Here is a 22,576-nt window from a genome sequence, read left to right as displayed (position 1 = left end):
TGGGGGTACCATCTGGAAAGTTGTTGGGGCTCGTAGTCAGCCGCCGGGGTATCGAACTGGATCCATCGAAAGTCAAGGCCATCCAGGAATTGCCACCTCCAAGCAACAAGACCGAGGTGATGAGTTTGTTGGGCAGATTGAATTATATCAGCAGGTTCATCGCTCAGCTCACGACAACTTGTTAGACCATCTTCAAGCTGTTAAAGAAAGATACCACGGTCAGGTGGATAGATGAATGTCAGGAGGCGTTTGATAGGATAAAGGGGTATTTGTCAAATCCACCCATGTTGGTCCCGCCAGAACCAGGGCGACCTTTGATTCTATATTTGACGATATTGGACAATTTATTTGGCTGTGTATTGGGTCAACATGATATCACTGGCAGGAAGGAACAGGCCATATATTATCTCAGCAAGAAATTCACACCGTACAAGGTCAAGTACACTTAGCTCGAGAGGACATGTTGCGCCCTAACCTGGGTGGCACAGAAACTGAAACATTATTTGTCATCTTACACTACCTATCTCATATCTCGCTTGGATCCATTGAAGTATATCTTTGAGAAGCCGATGCCCATAGGGAGGCTTGGAAAGTGGCAGATCTTGCTCACAGAGTTTGACATTTTCTACGAGACCCGAATTGCAATGAAAGTATAGGCCTTGGCGGACCATTTGGCTGAGAACCCGGTTGATGAAGATTATGAACCTTTGAAAACTTATTTCCCGGATGAAGAGGTGATGAACATTGATGAGTTAGAACAAGTCGAGAAGCCTGGATGGAAACTTTTCTTTGATGGAGCCGCAAACATGAAGGGCGTAGGGATATGAGTAGTACTTATTTCTGAAACAGGGCAGCATTACCTTGTTACGGCTCAGCTTTGTTTTTACTGTACCAATGACATGGCTAAGTACGAGGCATGAATTTTGGGGTTAAGGTTAGCTGTGGATATGGGTGTCCAGGAAGTCTTGGTCTTGGGTGACTCGGACCTCCTAGTGTACCAAATTCAGGGAGAATGGGAAACACGAGATTTGAAACTCATACTATACAGACAGTGTTTGCATGATCTTTGTCAACGATTTTAGTCAATAGAGTTCATACATATCCCAAGAATACATAATGAAGTCGCCGATGCTTTGGCCACTATGGTGTCAATGTTACATCATCCAGATAAGGCTTATATGGACTCTTTGCAGATTCAGGTCCGTGATCAGCATGCTTACTGTAATATGGTAGAAGAAGAACTTGATGTGGAGCCATGGTTCCATGATATTAAAGAATACCTACGGATGGGGGTATATCCGGTACATGCCACAGGTGATCAGAAAAGAACAATTCGACGATTGGCAAGCGGATTTTTCTTCAGCGAAGGGGTGTTATACAAAAGAACTCCAGATCTTGGATTGTTAAGATGCATAGATGCAAGACAGGCCATAATAATCATGACTGAGGTACACTCTAGAGTTTGTGGACCGCATATGAGTAGGTACGTTCTGGCAAAGAAGATTCTCCGAGCAGGTTATTACTGGCTCACTATGGAGCGAGATTGCATCAGTTTTGTGCTCAAGTGCCATCAATGCCAGGTACACGGAGATTTGATTCACTTCCCACAATCTGAATTGCATACAATGTCGGCACCATGGCCCTTTGTTGCCTGGGGCATGGATGTTATTGGGCCGATCGAGCTAGCAGCATCAAACGGACACAAGTTTATTCTGGTAGCCATTGATTATTTCACCTAGTGGGTTGAAGCGAAAACTTTCAAATCTGTGACCAAGAAAGCAATGATCGATTTTGTGCATTCAAATATCATCTGTCGGTTCGAGATTCTGAAGGTAATCATCACGGACAATGGTGCCAATCTCAACAGTCATCTGATGACAGAGACATGTCAACAGTTTAAGATTATACTTCGCAATTCCACCCCATATCTCCCTAAGGCGAATGGAGCAATCGAGGAAGCCAACAAGAATATAAAGAAGGTACTTCGAAAAATGGTGGAAGGTTCTAGGCAGTGGCATGAAAAGCTGCCATTTATGTTGCTGGGTTATCACACTACTGTCCGCACTTCAGTAAGAGCTACTCCTTATTTGTTGGTATATGGCACGGAGGCAGTAATACCCACAGAAATTGAAATCTTATCCATTCGAATTGTTGCTGAGGCAGAAATTGATGACGTTGAATGGGTCAAAACCCGCTTAGAGCAGTTAAGTCTGATTGACAAAAAGAGATTGGAAGCAGTATGTCATGGCCAATTGTACCAATAGAGAATGGCAAGAGCATATAACAAGAAGGTACGTACACGGAAGTTCGAAGTAGGTCAACTAGTGTTGCGACGTATCTTGCCTCATCAGGCTGAAGCAAAAGGAAAGTTCGCCCCAAACTGGCAGGGGCCATTTGTTGTAACTAGAGTGTTGTCCAATGGCGCGTTTTATTTGACAGATGTAGAAGGTAAATGTGTAGAAATGGCGATCAATTCCGATGTAGTCAAAAGATACTATGTATGATTTATTCCTTTGATTGTACTTGTTTGTATTTAGCATATTTGAAGATTGAAATGACGAAGACATTTTGTTCTGCTATCTAAACACTTTATCCTTTGTTACCCCCTTTTGAGCCTTATTTATTGTCTTTCATACCTCTCTTCCGGGATCAAGACACAATTCAGAAACACAAGTACGAAGGATAAGCAAGTGAAAAGAAAATAAAGAATGAACAAGAAAGGAAAGGGAAAAGAAAAATAAAAAGAAAGAAGAAAGAGAAAGAAAAGAAAAGAAAAAAAAGAAGAAAAAAAAAAGAGAAGAACAACAAGAGAAAAAGAAAGCAAAAAGAGAAAGAAAAGAAAGAGAAAAGAGAAAATCACAACAATAAAGTAATTCACATGCCATGAACTACGTTCGACCTGATTCGTTTTAAGGATACGTAGGCAGCCTCACGGTTCGGTCTCATCAAAACAAAAATCCAAAAGTCCCCAAACAAGTAACTGGGGCAGAAGCTGTGGTTGTTGTTAGAAATCCGATTCCGAAAGTTGTAACTTTGAACCCATTTGATTTGTTTCGAGCCTTTGATATCCTTTCTTCTTAACCCTGTCCAGAAGTCCACATTACGATCCAAAGAAAGACCTTCTGATCAGTCTTTGAGAAATGCCAAGTCAAGCAGGTAAAGGTAATTCATGTCAGGGGAAACAATCTGGTTCAAGTAGAAAAATAAAAATGAGATAGTCTTATTGGTGAAAATCTTCAAAGGCACCGTAAGGCGATGGAAGTTGAGAGAAATAAAAATGAGAGAGTCTTATTGGTGAAAACCCTTGCGGGCACCGTAAAGCGACGGGAGTTGAAAAAAGAAAAAATGAGAGGGTCTTATCAGTGAAAACTCTTAAGGGCACCTTGAGGCGAAAGTGAGTTGAAAAATCAACAAGTGAGAAAGGTCTGTTGGTGGGAAAACTGTTTCAAGGCACCGCAGGATGAACAAGGCCGAGGTTTGGGTAAAGTAATCAAATCATGGAAATTCTGGAGCAACAAAGTACGGCAACTGAAAGTTGATTGGTTGGGCAGATTGGTCCGATTAATCCAAAATGCATGTCATGATCATTGGTACCAGCTGTTCCACCCAGATAAGTTTCTTTTTCCTTCTTCTTCGGTAGCAGTCATCTGGTTTTGGATTCTTCTTATCATTAACCCGCAAAGTCATTGCATTTCATTTTATTTTGGGTATTTATCTAAAGATGTTTCAATGTCAGTCTTGTTCAAATCGAGTGAAAAGGATTTCAAAGTTCACTACCAACTTCCAAAATTGCAAAGCACGGAGTGGTCAAAGCATACTAAGGATGACACGATGTAAGGGGAGGGTACAAGGAATCACCGGAAGTCTCATCGGTGAAAGGGACTTGTAATGCCATGGGGGATGAAAAGGTTCAGATAAAGGGTCATAGGCAAAACAACAACACGGGTATAGAACACTCGGTTTGTCAAAGGTCATGGGGTTTGAAAATCAGTCAGAAAGTCAAAGCAGTTCAGGGCCAGTTCGGGGAAGCCAGTCAGAACAAAACAATGTAGCGAAAAGATCTTCAGCAAGAATGCCATCGGCTAACCACCATTTTAAACTGACAAAATTTTCTTTGATTGAAACAGGGGCAGAAAATTTCGGTTGTTTCGGAGAAACCCTCCATAAATAAAGGAAGTCACCAAACAGTTTGATTTTTCATTTTCAGGACCCTCCTGGAAAATGGGACCTAGTTTAAAGTTCAGAAATAGCATAATCTAGCATAAATGTATCCCAAAGGAATATAAGTTGGCTTAGAAGTTTGCATGTTCGATATAGGATTCAATTAGGAGTTTCCAGGACCCTCCTGAATAATGGGACTTAACTTTAAAATTTTGATTAGATAAAACATTTAGCGTAAACTCTGTTGTAGGGTAGTAGAATTCAGACATGAAAGTTGTCACCCTTAAGATAAAATTTGACCTTTGATTTTCAGGACCCTCCTGGATAATGGGGAGTAGTTTAAAGATTCTCTTAGATAGCAAGATTTAGCAGAAGTCACATCTGTAGAAGATATAACTTAGATTTAAAATTATCGTTTAGTTAAGAGTTGTCAGGACCCCCCTGCATAATGGGATCTAGCTTTCATTCTTAGTAATACTTGGTAATATGATTTAGTTTTACAATCACATCTGTCCCCAGCCGCCGAACTGGGGCAGAAAATTTTCTTTGTTTTTGTTTGTTTTGTTGAAGTCAGGAGCCCGCTTGGAGAGCAGGGAATACATTTCAAGTTGAAGTCAGGAGCCCGCCTGGAGAGCAGGGAATACTTTCAAGCGCAGCAGTCAGGAGCTCGCCTGGAGAACAAGGGAGTATCATTTAAGTTTAGCTTTCAAATTCTTCGCTTTGTTTATTTTGAAGTCAGGAGCCCGCCTGAAGAGCAGAGAATACATTTCAAGTCAGCAATCAGGTGCCCGCCTGGAGAACAAGGGAGTACAATTTATGTTTGAGCTTTCAAGTCCTTTGTTTTGCCTATTTTGTAGTCAGGAGCCCGCCTGGAGAGCAGGGAATACATTTCAAGTTGAAGTCAGGAGCCCGCCTGGAGAGCAGGGAATACTTTCAAGTCAGCAGTCAGGAGCCCGCCTGGAGAGCAGGGAATACATATCAAGTTTAGCAGTCAGGCACCCACCTGAAGAAGGGGAAAAACATCTCAGTTTACAATTCAAGGTGGCAACAAACGGATGTCTCCGAAAGACTGGAGAACAACAAAGCAACAAGAAGCACAAGATCAAGTTTGAAGATATAGATAGGACTTTTGTAATCCACAGATCATAGTCTAGTATAGCTTCTGGTTTTATTCTGACATGAGGTAATAAGGAGGTTCAGTAAGCAGTAGCAGCAACAGCAATAGTGAAATCACAGCTTCATGGTAGTCCCAGCTACCAAAACTTCCCGAACTACACTGACCTGATTCCTTTTTAGCCAAGGATATGTAGGCAACCTCAGAGGCAGGGTGCGGTCAAATCTTTCAAAAATGCTTCCCACGGAGTATTCAAACTGGCAAAAATCGCTCGTATCCGCTCACTTTATCTTTGCACGAAAACTCTTCGTGTTTCCAAACAAAGAGGGGCAGCTGTGAGCACGTGATTTTTGCCCTACATGAAATACTCCCATAAATTCAAAACAAAGTAATTTCGTTTCATTATTTGCAATTTTGTGGAATTTGTGGCATTTGCTGTTAATTATTTGCATTTTTTGTCTGTGCATTTCGTTTGTTAATTAATGAAAAATACAAAATATGCTGAATTTGCATTTAGGATTTAATTTTTTTGCATCTTTGAAATAATTAGTAATTTAGTGTTTTATAAGACGGAAAAATCACAAAAATAGTTCATTTTTGCACTTTAACTTTAATTTCTCGAATTTTGTTAGCTTTCTTTAATGTGGTATGTAATTAGTTATGGTAATTTTTTTTAGAGTTTAATTAGTTCAATTTGATAGCATAATATTAGTTTTAATAATTAATTTAGGTTTTATTTCTAATTTTGAAAAGAAAAGAAATTTGGAAATTGGGAAAGAAAAAAGACTCAAAAACAAAGGGAAATTCGGATTTGGGCCATTAAATCTCCTTCAGCCCAATTGCCCCCAGATCTGTACAATTCCATCCCAAACCCGCCTCTACCCGGTCCGGATCCCCCTAAAAGCGAAACGACGCCGTTTCGACTAGTGTCAATCTGAGCCGTTGATCCCCACTTGATCGAACAGCTCAGAACTAAAGCCTGGGAGTATATATATGTCCGAACACACACCCCCGCCCTTAGTTCATCGTCCCAAAACCCCCAACTTCAGAACCCTGCCCCCAAACCCTAGTATCCGCCCCAGAATTCCCCACCGTCCGGTGGCGGCGCCGGCATTCAATCGCCACCGAATTAACACCATGAACTCCTTTACACCTCTCCATCCCAAATCTCCAAACAGTTCCTCCCAAATCCCCCTCCATTGCCTCGAATCTCAGATCTGCGGTTAGCGCCTAAAACCCTAAAATTCCCAGATTCACCCAAAATCACACCATGCAACCCCTCATCTCCTTCCTGCCTCAAATACGGGTTTGTTTCATTTCAAAATGGTCCGTCAGTGGTAGATCAGAGGTCCGGATAGCCAAGTCTCTCCCTGGGTTCCTTTCTAGCTTAGCATGGTCAAGTGAACCCAAAACCTTCGTTAATCATTTGTCTTTTGTTCAGGACAACCGATTAATGACCGTCAAAGGTTCACTTTCTTCTTCAAGGTTGTTCGAGTTCATGCAGTTCTTGCCGAAGCAGGTTTGGGATAATTTCCTTTGCATCGATTGTTTTCCTTTTGATCTCTTCTGTTTGTTTTCTTAGTTGTTTGTTTTTCCAGGTTTCGTCCTTTAGAATTTTTGTTCTTGCTTAATTGCATTATGTTCTGGTTGTAAGTTCGTTAGTTAGCTTGTTTGCTTAATTGTCAATGACAATCGGCTTCGTAAGGTTTGAGTTTAATTTATTTTCAATTCATGAGATTTTCTTCTTTCCGTTGGGTTTCATTTCACATTTGTGAATTAATTTTGGAATTAAAGCATTGAGATTAGTCAAGTATAGTTCATCGTTCGCATTAATTCTTGTTTCAAGAACATTTTTTGAATTCATGTTTATGTGAAGGGTATTCAAGCTAGTTTCTCATAATTTCAATAGTTTTTTTGAATTTCAATTTGTTTGAAAGTGTCAGCCTGTTTGTTTACTGTTATTATGATTGTGAGAATTCAGAATTTGAGGGGGGTAAATGAATAATGGGAACTTTAGGAGTAATTTTGGAGATTGTTTCAACTTGAAGAATCTTTAATAACTGATGGGAAGCTTCCTAAATGGACAGCTGCCCAAAATGGTTAGGGAAAACAGGCTGTAAATTGAAGGAAATGGACAGCTGTCCCAAAATCAGTTTTAAAAGATATCCTATGAGGGTATTTTGGAAAAAATCTGACTGCCTTGCCTTGAAAGTCACACAGCAGACCCTCAGCCTTTAAAAGAAAGCCTTCTTCTCATTCAAAACAGTTTTTCTTTTTACACCTTAGAGAGACCAAAAAGGCTGAAAGTACAGGAGAAATCAGAATAACTGGAAAAAAAACAAAAATCACTGTTCCATTGAAAGTTTTTCTGTAATTCTTGAGGCTCTCACTTATGAAATGATCTATGAACAATCGAGGGCTAAAATGGCTTGAGACTTAGTCAGTAAGGCTAGGTTTTGGGTGTTTGCATGTTTGAAAGTATGTTTGACACTGCAATCTGGTCTGCTGAATTGCATTTTCTAGGGTTTTGAGCTGTTTTGGTACACTGTTCCCTTGGATTCGAGTTCCACTTTGCTGCTTGTTACTGTTGCTGGGTTTCTGATTATCTCGTTGTCGTTTTCTTCACATTTTCAGGTATGTAAGGTTATTTGAACCTTGAGTAAATCTAGACTAGAAGCCTATGAAATCAAGCTGAAAAGGTTGTTTTGTTCTTTCGAGTAGAGGCTACTGGTCTTCTTGTGATTTCTTCACATTTCTCTCGTTAATCATTATTAGTAGTTAGTCATATAGTTTGTAGTCTATTTCCTTTTCAGACTTGGGATTTGCACCAATGTGTTATAAATAATGTTGGACTATTGGACTATTACGGTGCTGTAAGTCAGTGCTAAGCTTAGCCACACTTATGTCTTGTTCATGAATGTCACTCATGTCTTTGGGAAACTGTTAGAATGTGTAGAGTAGTTTGACCTTCCCTTTATCATGTTCACCTTTAATTGTTTAGCTGAAAATCTGCCCTGTTTCGCACGTGCAAGCAATGCATCTACTCATTCTTCTGAGTGCAAATTCTGATTGTTGGCTCTCATTGGTTTGATTTGCTGGTTAGTCTCATTGGGCCTGATTTTTTGCGCTCGTTTAACATTTCCAAAATGTAAAAGTGTGGTTCAGTCCATGCTCCTCATGATATAGGTTTGGTTACTGAGAAGAATTTGCCCAGGACCTATCTGCATTTTTAGAGACTATGCATTTGTTTTAATGTGTTCATTGTAAGGTTTGGCTTAACCATTTTAATGGGTGAATGGTTAGATAAGGTCCACCTTAAAGTTGCAGTTTTGTTTTGTTGTCTTTGTCCGTTCTTATATCGAGATTTTATTATTCCGCTAAAGTTTGCTGGATTCAGATTGTAGCTTAAATTTTAGTCTTCATGATTTAATCCTTAGTTCTAATACATACCCTGTGGTATGATTCTTTGCGAGGGCGTTTCAAATGAATTATTGGAGAAATAGCTTTGGGCTTTAAGAAATCAGGTTTTGGACAATGGTTTGTGCTGATTCTTGGGGATTATGTCCAACTCGCTTGGATCTTTGAATTGGTCATGTGGCTAAATTTAAGAGAGTAATTTCAAGAAAAAGACTATGGGGCCAGCAAATGAGTTTCCAGGCCCTTTCTCCACGTTAATATTTCTGGGCCGCGTATCCATGTGCCTTGAGTTAGCCCGTTTGCTTTTCAGTGTAGTTAGCCCATAACTTGTGGCCTTAGAAATCCCGACTCGATTTTAGGAATAATTGTTGAATATTCGTAGAAAAGCCTTTAGGGCCATTTACACTATTATTGTGGTTGTGGACACGTTCGCGAGACATGACTACGATCTTAAAAACAACACGAGGGATGCGTCCGCGCCACCTCAACCAATTTTTCTTAAACAAATAAACAAAGGTGTTATTAATTATGGACACGTTCACGTGACATGATTCCTGACGCGCCAAAGGAAAAGAGTATACATATGCGTAACTCAATCCTTTACGAATAATCAAGTGATTTAAAAGCGTTTAATAGACAAATGAACATAGGATCTAACATCAGTAATTAAATAATTTTAATAAGCCAAGTATGATCAGAGCGACCGTGCTAGAACCACGGAACTTGGGAATGCCTAACACCTTCTCCCGGGTTAACAGAATTCCTTACTCGGATTTCTGGTTCGCAGACTGTAATACAGAGTCAATATTTTCCTTGACTCGGGATTTAAACCGGTGACTTGGGACACCCTAAATTATCCCAAGTGGCGACTCTGATTTTTAATAAATAAACGATCCCGTTTCGATTGTCCTTTATTTGGACAAACTCCCTTGTATTTATACCCTTTACGGGGTGTAGGTAAAAAGGAGGTGTGACAGTAACTCATGAAACGACCGGCCGGGTCATTACATCCTCCCCCTCTTAAACAAACGTTCCTCCTCGAACGAGTCAAGAAACATACCTGAAGTCTCAAATAGGTGAGGATATCTTCTCCGCATCTCCCGCTCGGTCTCCCAAGTAGCCTCCTCCATGGGCCGACCTCTCCACTGCACTTTCACTGAAGCTATATCCTTTGACCTCAACTTTCAAACATGTCTCTCCAAAATGGCTACTAGCTCCACATCATAAGTCAAATCATTATCTAACTGGACCGTGCTAAAATCCAAAACATGAGACGGATCGCCAATATACTTCCGGATCATAGAAACATGAAATAACGGATGCACACTCGATAAGCTGGGTGGAAAAGCAAGCTCATAAGCCATCTCTTCAATTCTCTGAAGCACCTCAAAAGGCCCAATGAACTGAGGACTCAATTTACACTTCTTCCCAAATCTCAAAACACCCTTCATGGGTGCAACCTCCAATAGAACCTTCTAACCAACCATGTAGGACACATCACGAACATTCCTGTTAGCATAACTCTTTTGTCTCGACTTCGCTGTACGAAGACACTCCTGGATCACCTTCACCCTGTCTAAAGCATCCTACACCAAGTCTGTACCCAAAAATCCTAGCCTCACCCGGCTCAAACCAACCGACCAGAGATATACACCGTCTCCCATACAAAGCCTCATATGGAGTCATCTGAATACTCGACTGATAACTGTTGTTATAAGCAAACTCTACGAGCGGTAGAAAATGATCCCATGACCTTTCTAAATCAAAGGCACAAGCGCACAACATGTCCTCTATTATCTAAATAGTACGCTCGGACTGCCCATCCGTTTGAGGGTGAAAAGCTATGCTCAACTCAACATGAGTACCTAATTCCCTTTGCACGACTCTCTAAAACTGTGAAGTAAACTGAGTAACTCTATCTGAATGATGGAAACTGGGACACCATGCAAACAAACAATCTCTCGGATATAGATCTCTACCAACTGCTCTAAGGAATAGGTAGTACACATAGGAATAAAGTTTGCAGACTTGGTCAGTTGATCCACAATCACCCAAATAACATCGAACTTCTTCAAAGTCTGTGGGAGCCCAACTGCAAAGTCCATGGTGATCCGCTCCCACTTCTACTCTGGAATATCCATCTGCTGAAGCAAGCCACCCTGTCTCTGATGCTCATATTTCACCTGCTGACAATTGAGACACCGAGCTATAAATCCTACAATGTCCTTCTTCATTCTCCTCCACCAATAATGCTGTCTCAGATCCTGATACATCTTCGTGGAACCCGGACGAATGGAATACCACGAGCTGTGGACCTCCACTAGAATCAACTCCCGAATCCCATCCACATTGGGCACACATATCCGCCCCTACATCCTCAACACCCCATCATCACCAATAGTCACATCTCTGGCATCATCGTGCTGAACTCTGTCCTTAAGGACAGGCAAATGAGGATCATCATATTGACGCTCTCTGATGCAATCAAATAAGAAAGACCGAGAGATCACACATGCCAATACCTAACTGGACTCCAAAATATCCAACCTTACGAATCGATTGGCCAAGGCCTGAACATCAACTGCAAGAGGTCTCTCACCAACAGGAATAAATGAAAGACTGCCCATACTCACTGCCTTCCTACTGAAGGCATCAGCCACTACATTGGCCTTCCCTAGATGGTACAAAATAGTAATATCATAGTGCTTTAGTAGCTCCATCCATCTCCGCTGCCTCAAATTGAGATCCTTATGCTTGAACAAGTGTTGGAGGATACGATGATCGGTAAACACCTCACAAGACACACCATACAAATAATGCCTCCAAATCTTCAATGCGTGAATAATGGCAGCCAACTCTAGATCATGAATATGGTAGTTTTTCTCATGGGGATTCAATTGACGAGAAGCATAAGCAATAACTCTACCCTTCTGTATCAACACACACCCTATAACAACTCTTGAAACATCACAATACACGGTGTATGAACCTGAAGCTGATGGCAGAACTAACACTAGACATGTGGTCAAGGCAGTCTTGAGCTTTTGAAAGCTCTCCTCACACTCATCCGACCACTTAAATGGAGCACCCTTTTGAGTCAATTTGGCCAAGGGTGATGCAATAGATGAAAATCCCTGAACAAATCAATGGTAATAACCTTCAAAACCAAGAAAGCTGCGAATCTCTGTGGCTGAGGACGGTCTGGGCCAACTCTGAACCGCCTATGTCTTCTTCGGATCAACCTCAATACCCTCACTGGACACCACGTTCCCTAAGAAAGCCACTGAACTGAGCCAAAACTCACACTAGGAGAAGTTTGCATAAAGCTTCTCGTCCCTCAATCTATGCAACACAACACTCAAATGCTCCGCATGCTCCTCATAAGTATGCGAGTATACCAGAATATCATCCATAAAAACAATCACGAACTAGTCAAGATAAGGCTAAACACGTTGTTCATCAAATGCATGAACGTTGCTGGGGCATTGGTCAACCCAAAAGACATCACCAGGAACTCACAATGGCCATATCGGGTCCTAAAAGCTGTCTTAAGAATATTCGAGTCCCTGATCTTCAACTGGTGATAACCTGAACAGAGATCAATCTTGGAGAACACTCTCGCTCCCTGAAGCTAGTCAAATAAATCGTCGATACGAGGCAAATGATACTTGTTCTTGACTATAACTTTGTTCAACTACCTATAATTAATGCATATCCTCATCGTGCCATCCTTCTTCTTCACAAATAGAACATGCTCACCCCAAGGCGACACACTAGGATGAATAAACCCCTTATCAAGGAGTTCCTGTAGCTTCTCCTTCAACTCTGCTGGTGCCATACGATACGGTGGAATAGAAATGGGTTGAGTGCCCGACACCAGATCAATACCAAAATCAATATCCCTATCTAGTGACATGCCTTACAGGTCTGCAGGAAACACATCGGGAAAATCCCTCACTATAGGAACAGAATCAATACTAGGAGTCTCTGCACCGACATCCTTCAAGAAGGCTAAGTATGAAAGACAACCATTTCCAACCATCCGTTGGGCCTTTAAGAATGAAATCACCCTACTGGGGACAAAATCAGTCGAACCTCGCCACTCAATCCGTGGCACACCCGGCATAGCCAACGTCACTATCTTAGCATGATAGTCCAAAATAGCACGACATGAAGATATCCAATCCATGCTTAATATCACATCAAAGTCCACCATACACAACTACAAAAGGTCCACTTGGGTCTCCAAACCCTCAATAGTCACCACACACGACCTGTACACATGGTCCACAATAATAGTATCGCCCACCGGAGTAGATATGCGAAAAGATGAAATAAGAGACTCACGTGGCATATCGAAATAACGAGCAAAATATGATAACACATATGAAAAAATGGAACCGGGATCAAATAACACAGAGGCATCTCTGTGGCAGACTGAGACAATACCTGTAATCATAGCATCTGAAGCAATATCATCGGGTCTAGATGGGAGTGCATAGAAATGGGCCTGACCACCACCTGATCGACCTCCTCCTCTAGGGTGACCCCTAGCTAACTGTCATCCACCGCTAGCTGGCTGGGTGGTGGGTGGTGAATAATTGGTGCTGAAGTCGATGGCTGACTCCTCTGCTGAGATGAACCCCCAAGACGACGAGGACATTGCCTCTACATGTGCCCCAACTCTCCACACTCATAACAACTCCCTAGTGTTGAAGACGGGGACTAAAGGGAACCCCTAGCACCGGGATGACTAGCAAAAGAACCTGGCATAGAAGAGCCCTGAACTGATGGAGCATGGGATGAACTCTAGGCTGGAAGGGCACTGAGTGATGAATGGCCCTGATGAGAACTGTGAGAAACATGACCCGATGATGCCCCACGATAACCTGGGCAAGCTGAATGAGCATGCTTGAATGGACGACCTCTGTCGTGCTGAAACTGACCCCCATGAGGAGTACCACTGAATCCACTCTGACCACGAGGCCTCTTAGCCTCCCTCTCAATCCTCTTCTGAACATGAACCATCTCAATATGTCGTGCTATGTCATCAACCTCATCAAAAGTAGCACAAGATACTCTCTCTCTAGTCATAAGCAACCGAAGCTGAAAATCGAGGCCATCTATAAACCTCCTAATCCTCTATCGATTTATGGGAACCAACCAGACCGTATGACGATCCAACTCAGAGAACTACATCTCATACTGTGTAAAAGATCTATCACCTTAAAGAAGCTGCTCGAATTTCCTGCGCAGCTCCTTACGGTGAGACTCAGGCACAAACTTCTCCAGAAAGAGAATGGAGAACTTCTGCCAAGAAAGGGATGCTACGTCAACCAGCCTACACCTCTCGTAAGCCTCCCACCATCTAAGTGCGGCCCTGGAGAACTAAAAAGTAGACCCCATTGGTCTCCAGAATACCTGTGGTCCAAAGTATCCTCTGACACTTGTCCAAGAAACCCTGGGCATCCTCGCCCTCTACACCACTGAAAATCGGAGGCTGAAGTCTACCAAACCTTTCCAACCTACAATACTTGTCCTTTGGAATAATAGGAGCTACATAGTCCTAAGTAGCTGCAATCGGCTGGGCTAGAGGTGCCCCCTGTCACACCTCCTTTTTACCATCTGAGGGGGATATAAGGGAGTGCTTAGAATTAAAGTGACATAAATCGATATGGGATTATTTTTATTTAATTTCGAGTCGCCACTTGGAATAGTTTATTTAGTGTTCCAAGTCACCGGTTTATTTTAAAATCCCAAATCGAGGATATTTGACCTTATTTAAAAGTTTGCGAACCAGAAATTCTAGATAAGGAATTCTGTTAACCCGAAAGAAGGTGTTAGGCATTCCCGGGTTCCGTGGTTCTAGCACGATCACTTTAAATATTAATGATATGCCTATTATCTGATTTACTACACATTTTAAACCTATTGTGCATTTTAACTTTATAACCGCTTTTAATTATTTTATGGAATTATTCTGGAACAAGTTACGATTGTTGTACACTTGTTTGTTTGATACACATTGTGAATCATGTCATGGGAACCGTGCCCACGATCTACAACATATTTAATTTTTTAAAGTTATTAGAAGTTGGTGCCGGGTCACATAAATGTACCCCCGAATTTGGAAATTAGGTATCACAACTATGTCACGAGAACCCTACCTGTAGCTATGATGATTTTATTACAATTGCGCCTAAAGCAAACTACGTGTGTTCAAAGTGTTTTCTACACTAAGTTATAACATTAGTACGAGGGCCATAGATTAGGTGATTCAATTGTGAATGGCACGCCTCGATTTATTTTAAAAAATTTGTACTTAACTAAATCAAGCTAACGGATGTCCCTATTTAAGACTAATTCAATAAGAAACTTTTAATTATGGACAAGCTTAGGGTGAAGATCTTTTAAAACAATTTGGATAAGGGGTTTGGGCCAGCAGTAGCCCATTGCTCATTTAATTAAGGGTTGATCAACAATTTTAAAGTTGTATTGGGCTGGAGTTTGGCCCAGAAGTCAAGAGACTCAAAGACTCTTGCTGAGTCCGATTTTAACCAAAGGCTGGCCCATGTTGGGCTTATATTAGGTGGGCCCAGTTGTGGTTATCTACTGGTTGGTCCTATCTACCTCTATATTCTAAGCTACGACTTGCATGATACATGCTTGACAAAACCAAATCACTTTAAGTAGGAAATTTAGAATCTGAAAAAAAATAACCCAAGTTTGGAGATTAATTTGCCCTATTACGATTTTTGCAAAGAAACATAAAAACATGTATGCATACTAGAATTCAAAAGAGAAATTTTTTAACAAAGTCAACCTATTTGGGTTTAATGCCCAGGAGCACTGGCCTGAGCCCAAACTTGTCAAGATTGGCTTTTGCAAGTCTGACCCAATTTGTATTCAAACAGTTCTACAAATATGGGGGTTATGCTTATTACAAAATAAATCATCCTGTTATGAACTTAAATTAGTAGTCATGCATAATCAAGCTCGAAATTAAGACATTCTAAACAGTCGATTTGACAGTCCATCAATTACAATATACTTCTAAATACAACTATGTGTCTAAGAAAGAAAAGTTTAAGGTAAGAGTAATTTTCTTCTTAATTCTGAGCCTTCCAGCTATTACAAAATCTTTCGACCCAGCTTCAGATTGCAAGAAGTTTACCTGTAGAGCATCTTCCCACAAGCCAAGCCTTCAATTCCGGCTCTGAAACATCTTTGCCTTATTTCCACTCACATACAAGCATCATAAATAAAGGGAAAATTTCAGTAGTTATAAAGAATCCATTTAAAAATATATTATCAACTAAAAGAAAGGCAAAGCAGGCAGAAAGAAAACAACAAAAAAAAACTTCAAATAGTCAAGCTTCAGATTCAGTTAAGTCAGAAATAGACTCATAAGTATAATGTAGACATACTAGTTCAAGACACATAGTAGAGCCATAAACTTTTGATCTTGTCATATCAACACATTAATTAACAGAAGAGAAACTCAGGAGTTTAATTGAAATAAAGTTTATTAATTAGCATGCTAAATGTGAAGGAATCAACACATGACAAAAGATGATCAAGACTTCATAGAACAGATGAAAGCTATCTGCTTGTTCATGCCAAAATTGAATCTTAGATTCAAGGCAAATACCTGATTACAGTAAAATATACCAAGCCAAGAAAAATAGGTCTATTAAACAACAAAAAACCAGTCACAATACAAGTGAAATAGCTGGTTGGAATCTAAAGATGGAGCAGCCAGGAAACCCAAACAGCAGCAGTGTAAAACCAAACCCAGAAAACCAAAATCAATACTCAATATTTCCAAAATCAGAGTATCAGAAACTTAGCCTAGAAGCTTAATCAGAAAAACAGAAGTTTTCAAGAAAAAGGTTTCAGGGAGTTTTTCTCTTTTGTTTGTAGAGCTTTTGGGTGCAGAAAAATGCTAATCAATGTCTGTCATTTTCAGAATGATAGTATCTATATATAGGCTGCCTAGGGTGAGTATTTTTTTATGAATATTTCTTATCCTAATTCTGAAAATAGTACTGTCCTTCCTAACAGCCTTGGTACAGCTGTCCTTCTTATCCTATTTTTAACATTTTTTTTACAACAGCTAGGACAACTGTACACTTTTCTCGAAACTTCTTTTATTTTTATACCCTTTTACTTTTGAAATTTTACTGTTTACCAAGAAATTCTGACTTAATAGCTTTTCTTATTTTATTTTGGTCCCTTATCTTAATTCTAGAAGTTTCTTAGGCAGTTACAACTGAGATTCTTCAGCTAGAATTCTAAACTACCCTGAAATACCCCTATATCCCTTTGTGATTCAGGGTCTGTGCTACATAGTTGGATAATTTTGGGCCTCCTTTGCCAAGAATCAGCTGTTAATGAGTTCCTGAAATCAGGCAACTCGAAACAGCTTATATTAAACACCTATGAGATTACTAAGTTGACTAATTTGATCTAATTAGGCAATTAAGCTTATTTAGTTAACATTAATGGGTTGAACTGAACTTTGAAATGCTTCAAAAGTAGCAGTAGTAATCCTAAATGGGTATAGTTAACTACTCATTTAAGATTAACTAATAATCCACTAACTAACAAAATCAGAATTCAAGTAATTCAATTTTAAAACATACATGATTACTAACAATTTAGGATAAATTAATTGGGTCAGGAATTAAACTCAAACAAATAGTTCCGACATCTAACATGCATGATTACTTATAATGAGAATAGACTAATTAATACATATTAGGAAACAATAGGAAAAATAAGATAGCATGAAACCATAGGCTAACAAATCAGTGTCAATTAGCTAGAAATTAAACCAAACAAAGCAAAAAAAAAAGATAAAAAAATTAAACATAGTAGAAGACCTAATTACTGGTGATTTAAGATAAAGGCTATTTGCACATGAAAGAAATAGACAAAGACGACGACAGAGATTAGGAATAAAAGAAAAGGAAGAAGAAACAACCTGAGGTTTGGGGTAGACAGTTATGAACTCGGCCAACTCTCAAAGGGGAAGATATGAACTTGTTCATCCATTAATCTACTGTTCTTTGTCAAGAATAATCGATTAATGGGCGATTTGGGTTCATATAACCCAACCTTAACCAAAAATCAAAAAGGGGAAATTAGGGTTTCTGGAACCTCATATTCAATATTCCAAGAGATCGGGATTGATTCAAAAGAAATTGTGGGGATATTTGGGGAGAGGATGAGAAGGTGATTACATGGTGTGAATTTGGTAGGGTTTGAAGCACCGGAGCTGCCGTGAGGTGATTTCCGGCGGTTGTCAACGGCAGAGGTGGTGATGGAATAAATGAGCGGCTAGGGTTTTGTCTTAGAAGAGGGGGGGGACTGAATGAGAGGGTAATGGGGGGTCAGACTTGGTTCTGACACTCTTATACTAATTGGATGGCCAGTTCCGAGCCGTTGGATCACAATGATCCAACGATTGTGATGAAGGAAAGCCGAAACATGGTCGTTAGGTTTAAACAGGGGTGGACCGGGTATGCAAGGTTTTGGGCCTGGGTTTGGGGGCGGATTTGGGTATAAAAAATCAGCCCAAGTTCAAATTACACTCTTTGGTTCAATTCCTTTTTTTATTTCCTTTTTCTTTGTTTTTTTCTTTTTCTTTAATTAAAAATCCTAGATTAGTCTAAATTATAAAATTAAGCTAATAACAATTCATTGATCCTAAATTAAAAGTGAAAAATTACTAATCTAAAATTAAAAGCTAAAAAATGTATAAATGAGCCATTTTTTATTTTCATTTTAATAAAGCAATTAATTAACTAATTAATCCTAAAAATATAAAAACAAAATCTAAATGCAATGCATGGTGTTTTTGACATTTTTGGGGTATTTTGATGATTTTTTATAAAAATTAAAATTGCACAAAAATTCAAACAATTGATAAAATCCTACCAAAATCCTATAAAATGGCAAATAATTGGAAAAAATCTATTTCTTTGATTTTTATAGGAGTATTTCATATTGGGAAAAAATCACATGCTCACAGTTGACCCTCTTTGCTCGGGAACACGAAGAATTTTTGGGCAAAGATAAAATGAGCAATTACGAGCGATTTTTGCCCGTTTGAAACTCCATGGGAAGCATCTTTTGAAAAAAGTCTGACCGAACCTTGTTTCGGAGGTTGCGTATATATCCTTGGCTATAAAGGAATCATGTCAGTGTAGTTCTGGAAGTTTTGGTAGCTGGGACTACCGAGAAACTGTGATTTCACTGTTGTTGCTGCTATTTCTGCTTGCTGAGCTCCTTATTACACCGAAATAAAAGATGAAAAGCTAAACTAGCTAAGACTATCAGCTACGAGTTACAAGATTCCTATTTATAAACTTTATAAAGCTTGATCTTGAGTCTTGGTTGGTTCTTTTCACAAACTCTGATCTGAATCTTGATGCTCTTTAGCTGCAACCAATGGTTCATTCTTCTTCAGCCTTTCGGATCACGACGGGATATGCAAAGCTTAGGACTTCGATTATATCTTGAGCAGTCCGCATCTGTTCTCCGCTTCTATCCTTAGAGTTTACTTCTTTTCTTGTTTTCCTTTCTTTTATTTAAATCGAGACTTTTTTTTTGGTCACCTCAAAACTTATGCCTCAAGGTAAAAACCTGCTCAGGCACCAAAACAAACAAACAAATGAAAATTTCTGCCCCAGTTTTCACTAGGAAAATGTCTTGAGTTATTGTAACAAAATCTAACCTACTTCTTTATTGAAAGCAATAAAATCAGGATTGTGTATCCTTGATAAAAGAGATTAAGGAGTGGAGACCCTATATCTAAAAATGAAATCAAATGGGATCGGAGGCCCTGAGTTGGGAAGATTACCAGGTTATGCTGGAAAAATGACCGGGTTATGCCGGAAAGGTCCTCGGGTTATGCCGGGGAAGGTCCTCGGGTTATGCCGCGGAAAGTCATCAGGTTATGCTGGAAAGGGTCCACAGGTTATGCCGAGAAAGTCATTGGGTTATGCCAGAAAAGGTCCTCGGGTTATGCTGGGAAAGTTATCGGGTTATACCGGAAAAGGTCCACGGGTTATGCTGGAAAAGTCATTGGGTTATGCTAGAAAGGTCCATGGGTTATGCTGGGAAAGTCATCGGGTTATGCCGGAAAAGGTCCATGGGTTATGCTGGAAAAGGTCCACGGTTTATACCGAGAAAGTCATCGGGTTATGCCAGAAAAGGTCCACGGGTTATGCCGGAAAGGTCATCGGGTTATGCCGGAAAGGTCCATGGGTTATGCCGGGAAAGTCATCGGGTTATGCCGGAAAAGGTCCACGGGTTATGCCGGGAATCAACTAGAGAGTGGGACCCTATACTGGAAAAGACTAACAGGTTATGCTGGCATCGACTAGGGAATGGGATCCTAGGTTGGGAAAACGTTGCTACAGATTGGGGACCCTAGGCTATCATGATTTTGAATTTTTCTTCTACTTTTTCTTTACTTCTTTCTTTTTCTTCTTCCTATTTCTTACTTCACTTTTCATTTTATTTAGGAGAATGAATGAAGAGTTTAAAAAGAGACTTCCCTTTCCGGGTCAACTTTTGCTGCAAAACTATTTTGGTTTCTGGACACCTTGCTATTATTGCACCTGCTTCTTGCAAGGTTATTTTGAACTGCACCTATTTTCCTTCTTTCAAATCAAAGAACAATTTGTCAGTTTGAACTGATGGCTGGCATTGTGGCCTTGATTGATTTGATCACTTGATCTCGGCCCAATTCGTTCGATGAAAATCTCCATTGCTTGCTGGCTTTCTGGAAATTGGTTTCATTTCTAAACCCCGGGGAACTTGATCTTCCCCAAATTCCACCTAATTATTAACCCATGTAGGTCTTGGTCTTTTCTATCTAATTTTTCCATTGTGTGCACTTGATTTTGATTTCCTTTATTTTTTCAAGCGTTTGGACTCTGGAGCATCAGCCAACATGGCCAGTCGAGATCGATTTGATGCACCTGCTGAGGCTGGGTGCTTTTTCTTGAATTTTAACTTTTTGTCAGACAAAACCCTATAAACACAATCTTGTCATCTTTTATTTGTATTAGTTTCGAAGGAGAATTAGACTGAAAGGGATTCAAAGAAAAGTAAACAACGGACATGATAATGAATTTAAATGAGGAGTGTCCCTTTCGGGTAAAGGAAAGAAGGAATTATCTGGAGTGCATGAAGACTTCAATAGACATGACATGCTTCTTGGACTAGATACCCGATCTGTGTAAACCATCAAACTTTCATGAATCCATCATAACTCATACCTCAAAACCGAGAAAACTTTGCCCGGACTCTTATTAGTACCGATGGTTGTAAGTGATTCCCTTTTCGAACAGTGGCAACCTTTGCGGGTTTTCACCAATTGACCTCTCTCATTTCTCTTCTCACCATCGCCTTATAGTGCTCTTTGTGAATTTTCCCTAACAAGACTCTCTCATTTTCAATTTCTCTGCTCATCATCGCCTACGGTGCCCATGTGGGTTTTCACTAATAAGACTCTCTCATTTTATTTCTCTCATTTGATTGTATCAGATCCAAGTAACCAACATCCTCCCATTTTGAACATCTTTACAGATTGATCAGAAGGACTTTGAATAGGATTTATGTTAAAAGAGTTTGGATTAAATTACAACTTTGGAACCTTTCAGGCGAACCTTTGCTGAAGCATTATAAATTCTGCCCCAGTTTCAACTTTGGGGGGAATGTGGATTTTTGTTTTGGTGTGACTAAACCCCAGAGAGAGGCTGCCTACGTATTATTTCGAAATCAAGTCAAACATAGATCAGGAAACTTTGTTTTTGATTTTCTTTTTTTTTTGTTTTTGTTTTTGTTGTTTGGTTGTCTTTTTTTGTTATAAATATTTTCAGGTTCCAAAGAGGGTAATCAAAGAAAAGTAACCGGCTCAAAGGATTTACAAAGGGTTAACAGTGTTTGGGTAGCGAGAATGAAAGCCTTCATCATCCCAATCAGAGAATATCTGCATCGTAGAAGGGTTAAACGTAATAGATTTTGACTACGTCTGCATTGACAGCTGTTGCAGGGTCATTTCCTTCAATGTCTCCCAAGTACAATGCCCATTTAGGCAACAATTTTCTTATAATGTATGGACCTTTCCAGTTTGGAGCGAACTTTCCTTTTGCTTCCTTGCGATGCGGGAGAATACGTCTCAAAACGAGTTGCCCCACTTCAAAGTTCCTAGGTCGCACTTTCTTGTTGTAGGCACGGACCATTCTTTGTTGATACAACTGCCCATGGCATACTGCGGCCATCCGCTTTTCATCAATCAGGGTTAACTGTGCTAGACGGGTCTTGACCCATTCATTGTCTTCAATCTCAACTTCAACGATGATTCAAAGAGATGGAATTTCAACTTCTGCGGGTATTACGGCTTCAGTGCCATAAACCAATTGATAGGGTGTTGCCCCAACTGATGTGCGCACAGTTGTGCGATATTGCAACAATGAAAAAGGCAACTTTTCATGCTATTACCTGGAACTTTGGATCATTTTCCTGAGGATCTTCTTAATGTTTTTTTTTGCTGCTTCAACAACACCATTAGGCTTGGGCCAATAAGGGGTAGAATTCTGATGCATGACATAGGGTGTAATTCTGAAGGCGGTGCATGAATCAGGTCACCGTGTACCTGACACTGATGACACTTTCAGACAAAACTGAAGCAATCCTTTTCCATAGTCATCCAGTAGTAACATGGCCGAAGGATTTTCTTTGCAAGGACATATTCGTTCATATGGGGTACGCATACTCCTCCGTGCATGTCATTCATGATTCTTCCAGCCTCCTGGGCATCCACACATCTTGAAAGGTTCAGATCTAGAGTCCTTTTGTACAGGACTT

At 40.1% G+C, this 22,576-nt stretch overlaps 1 protein-coding gene across 1 annotated transcript; it reads left to right on the top strand.

The window, feature by feature from the left end:
* The first annotated feature begins 1,991 nt into the window (after positions 1–1,991).
* On the top strand, positions 1,992–21,618 carry LOC138883176 (uncharacterized). The gene is made up of 4 exons (XM_070163840.1): positions 1,992–2,237; positions 6,717–6,794; positions 7,799–7,909; positions 21,589–21,618. The coding sequence occupies exons 1-4, from the start codon at positions 1,992–1,994 to the stop codon at positions 21,616–21,618; spliced, it is 465 nt and encodes a 154-aa protein (XP_070019941.1).
* The last annotated feature ends 958 nt before the right edge of the window (positions 21,619–22,576 follow it).

This window comes from Nicotiana sylvestris, chromosome 12, assembly GCF_000393655.2.
Source record: "Nicotiana sylvestris chromosome 12, ASM39365v2, whole genome shotgun sequence".
Lineage (NCBI taxonomy): Eukaryota > Viridiplantae > Streptophyta > Magnoliopsida > Solanales > Solanaceae > Nicotiana > Nicotiana sylvestris.
Note: the sequence above shows the minus strand (reverse complement) of the source record. Positions and strands in the feature narration are given on the sequence as shown.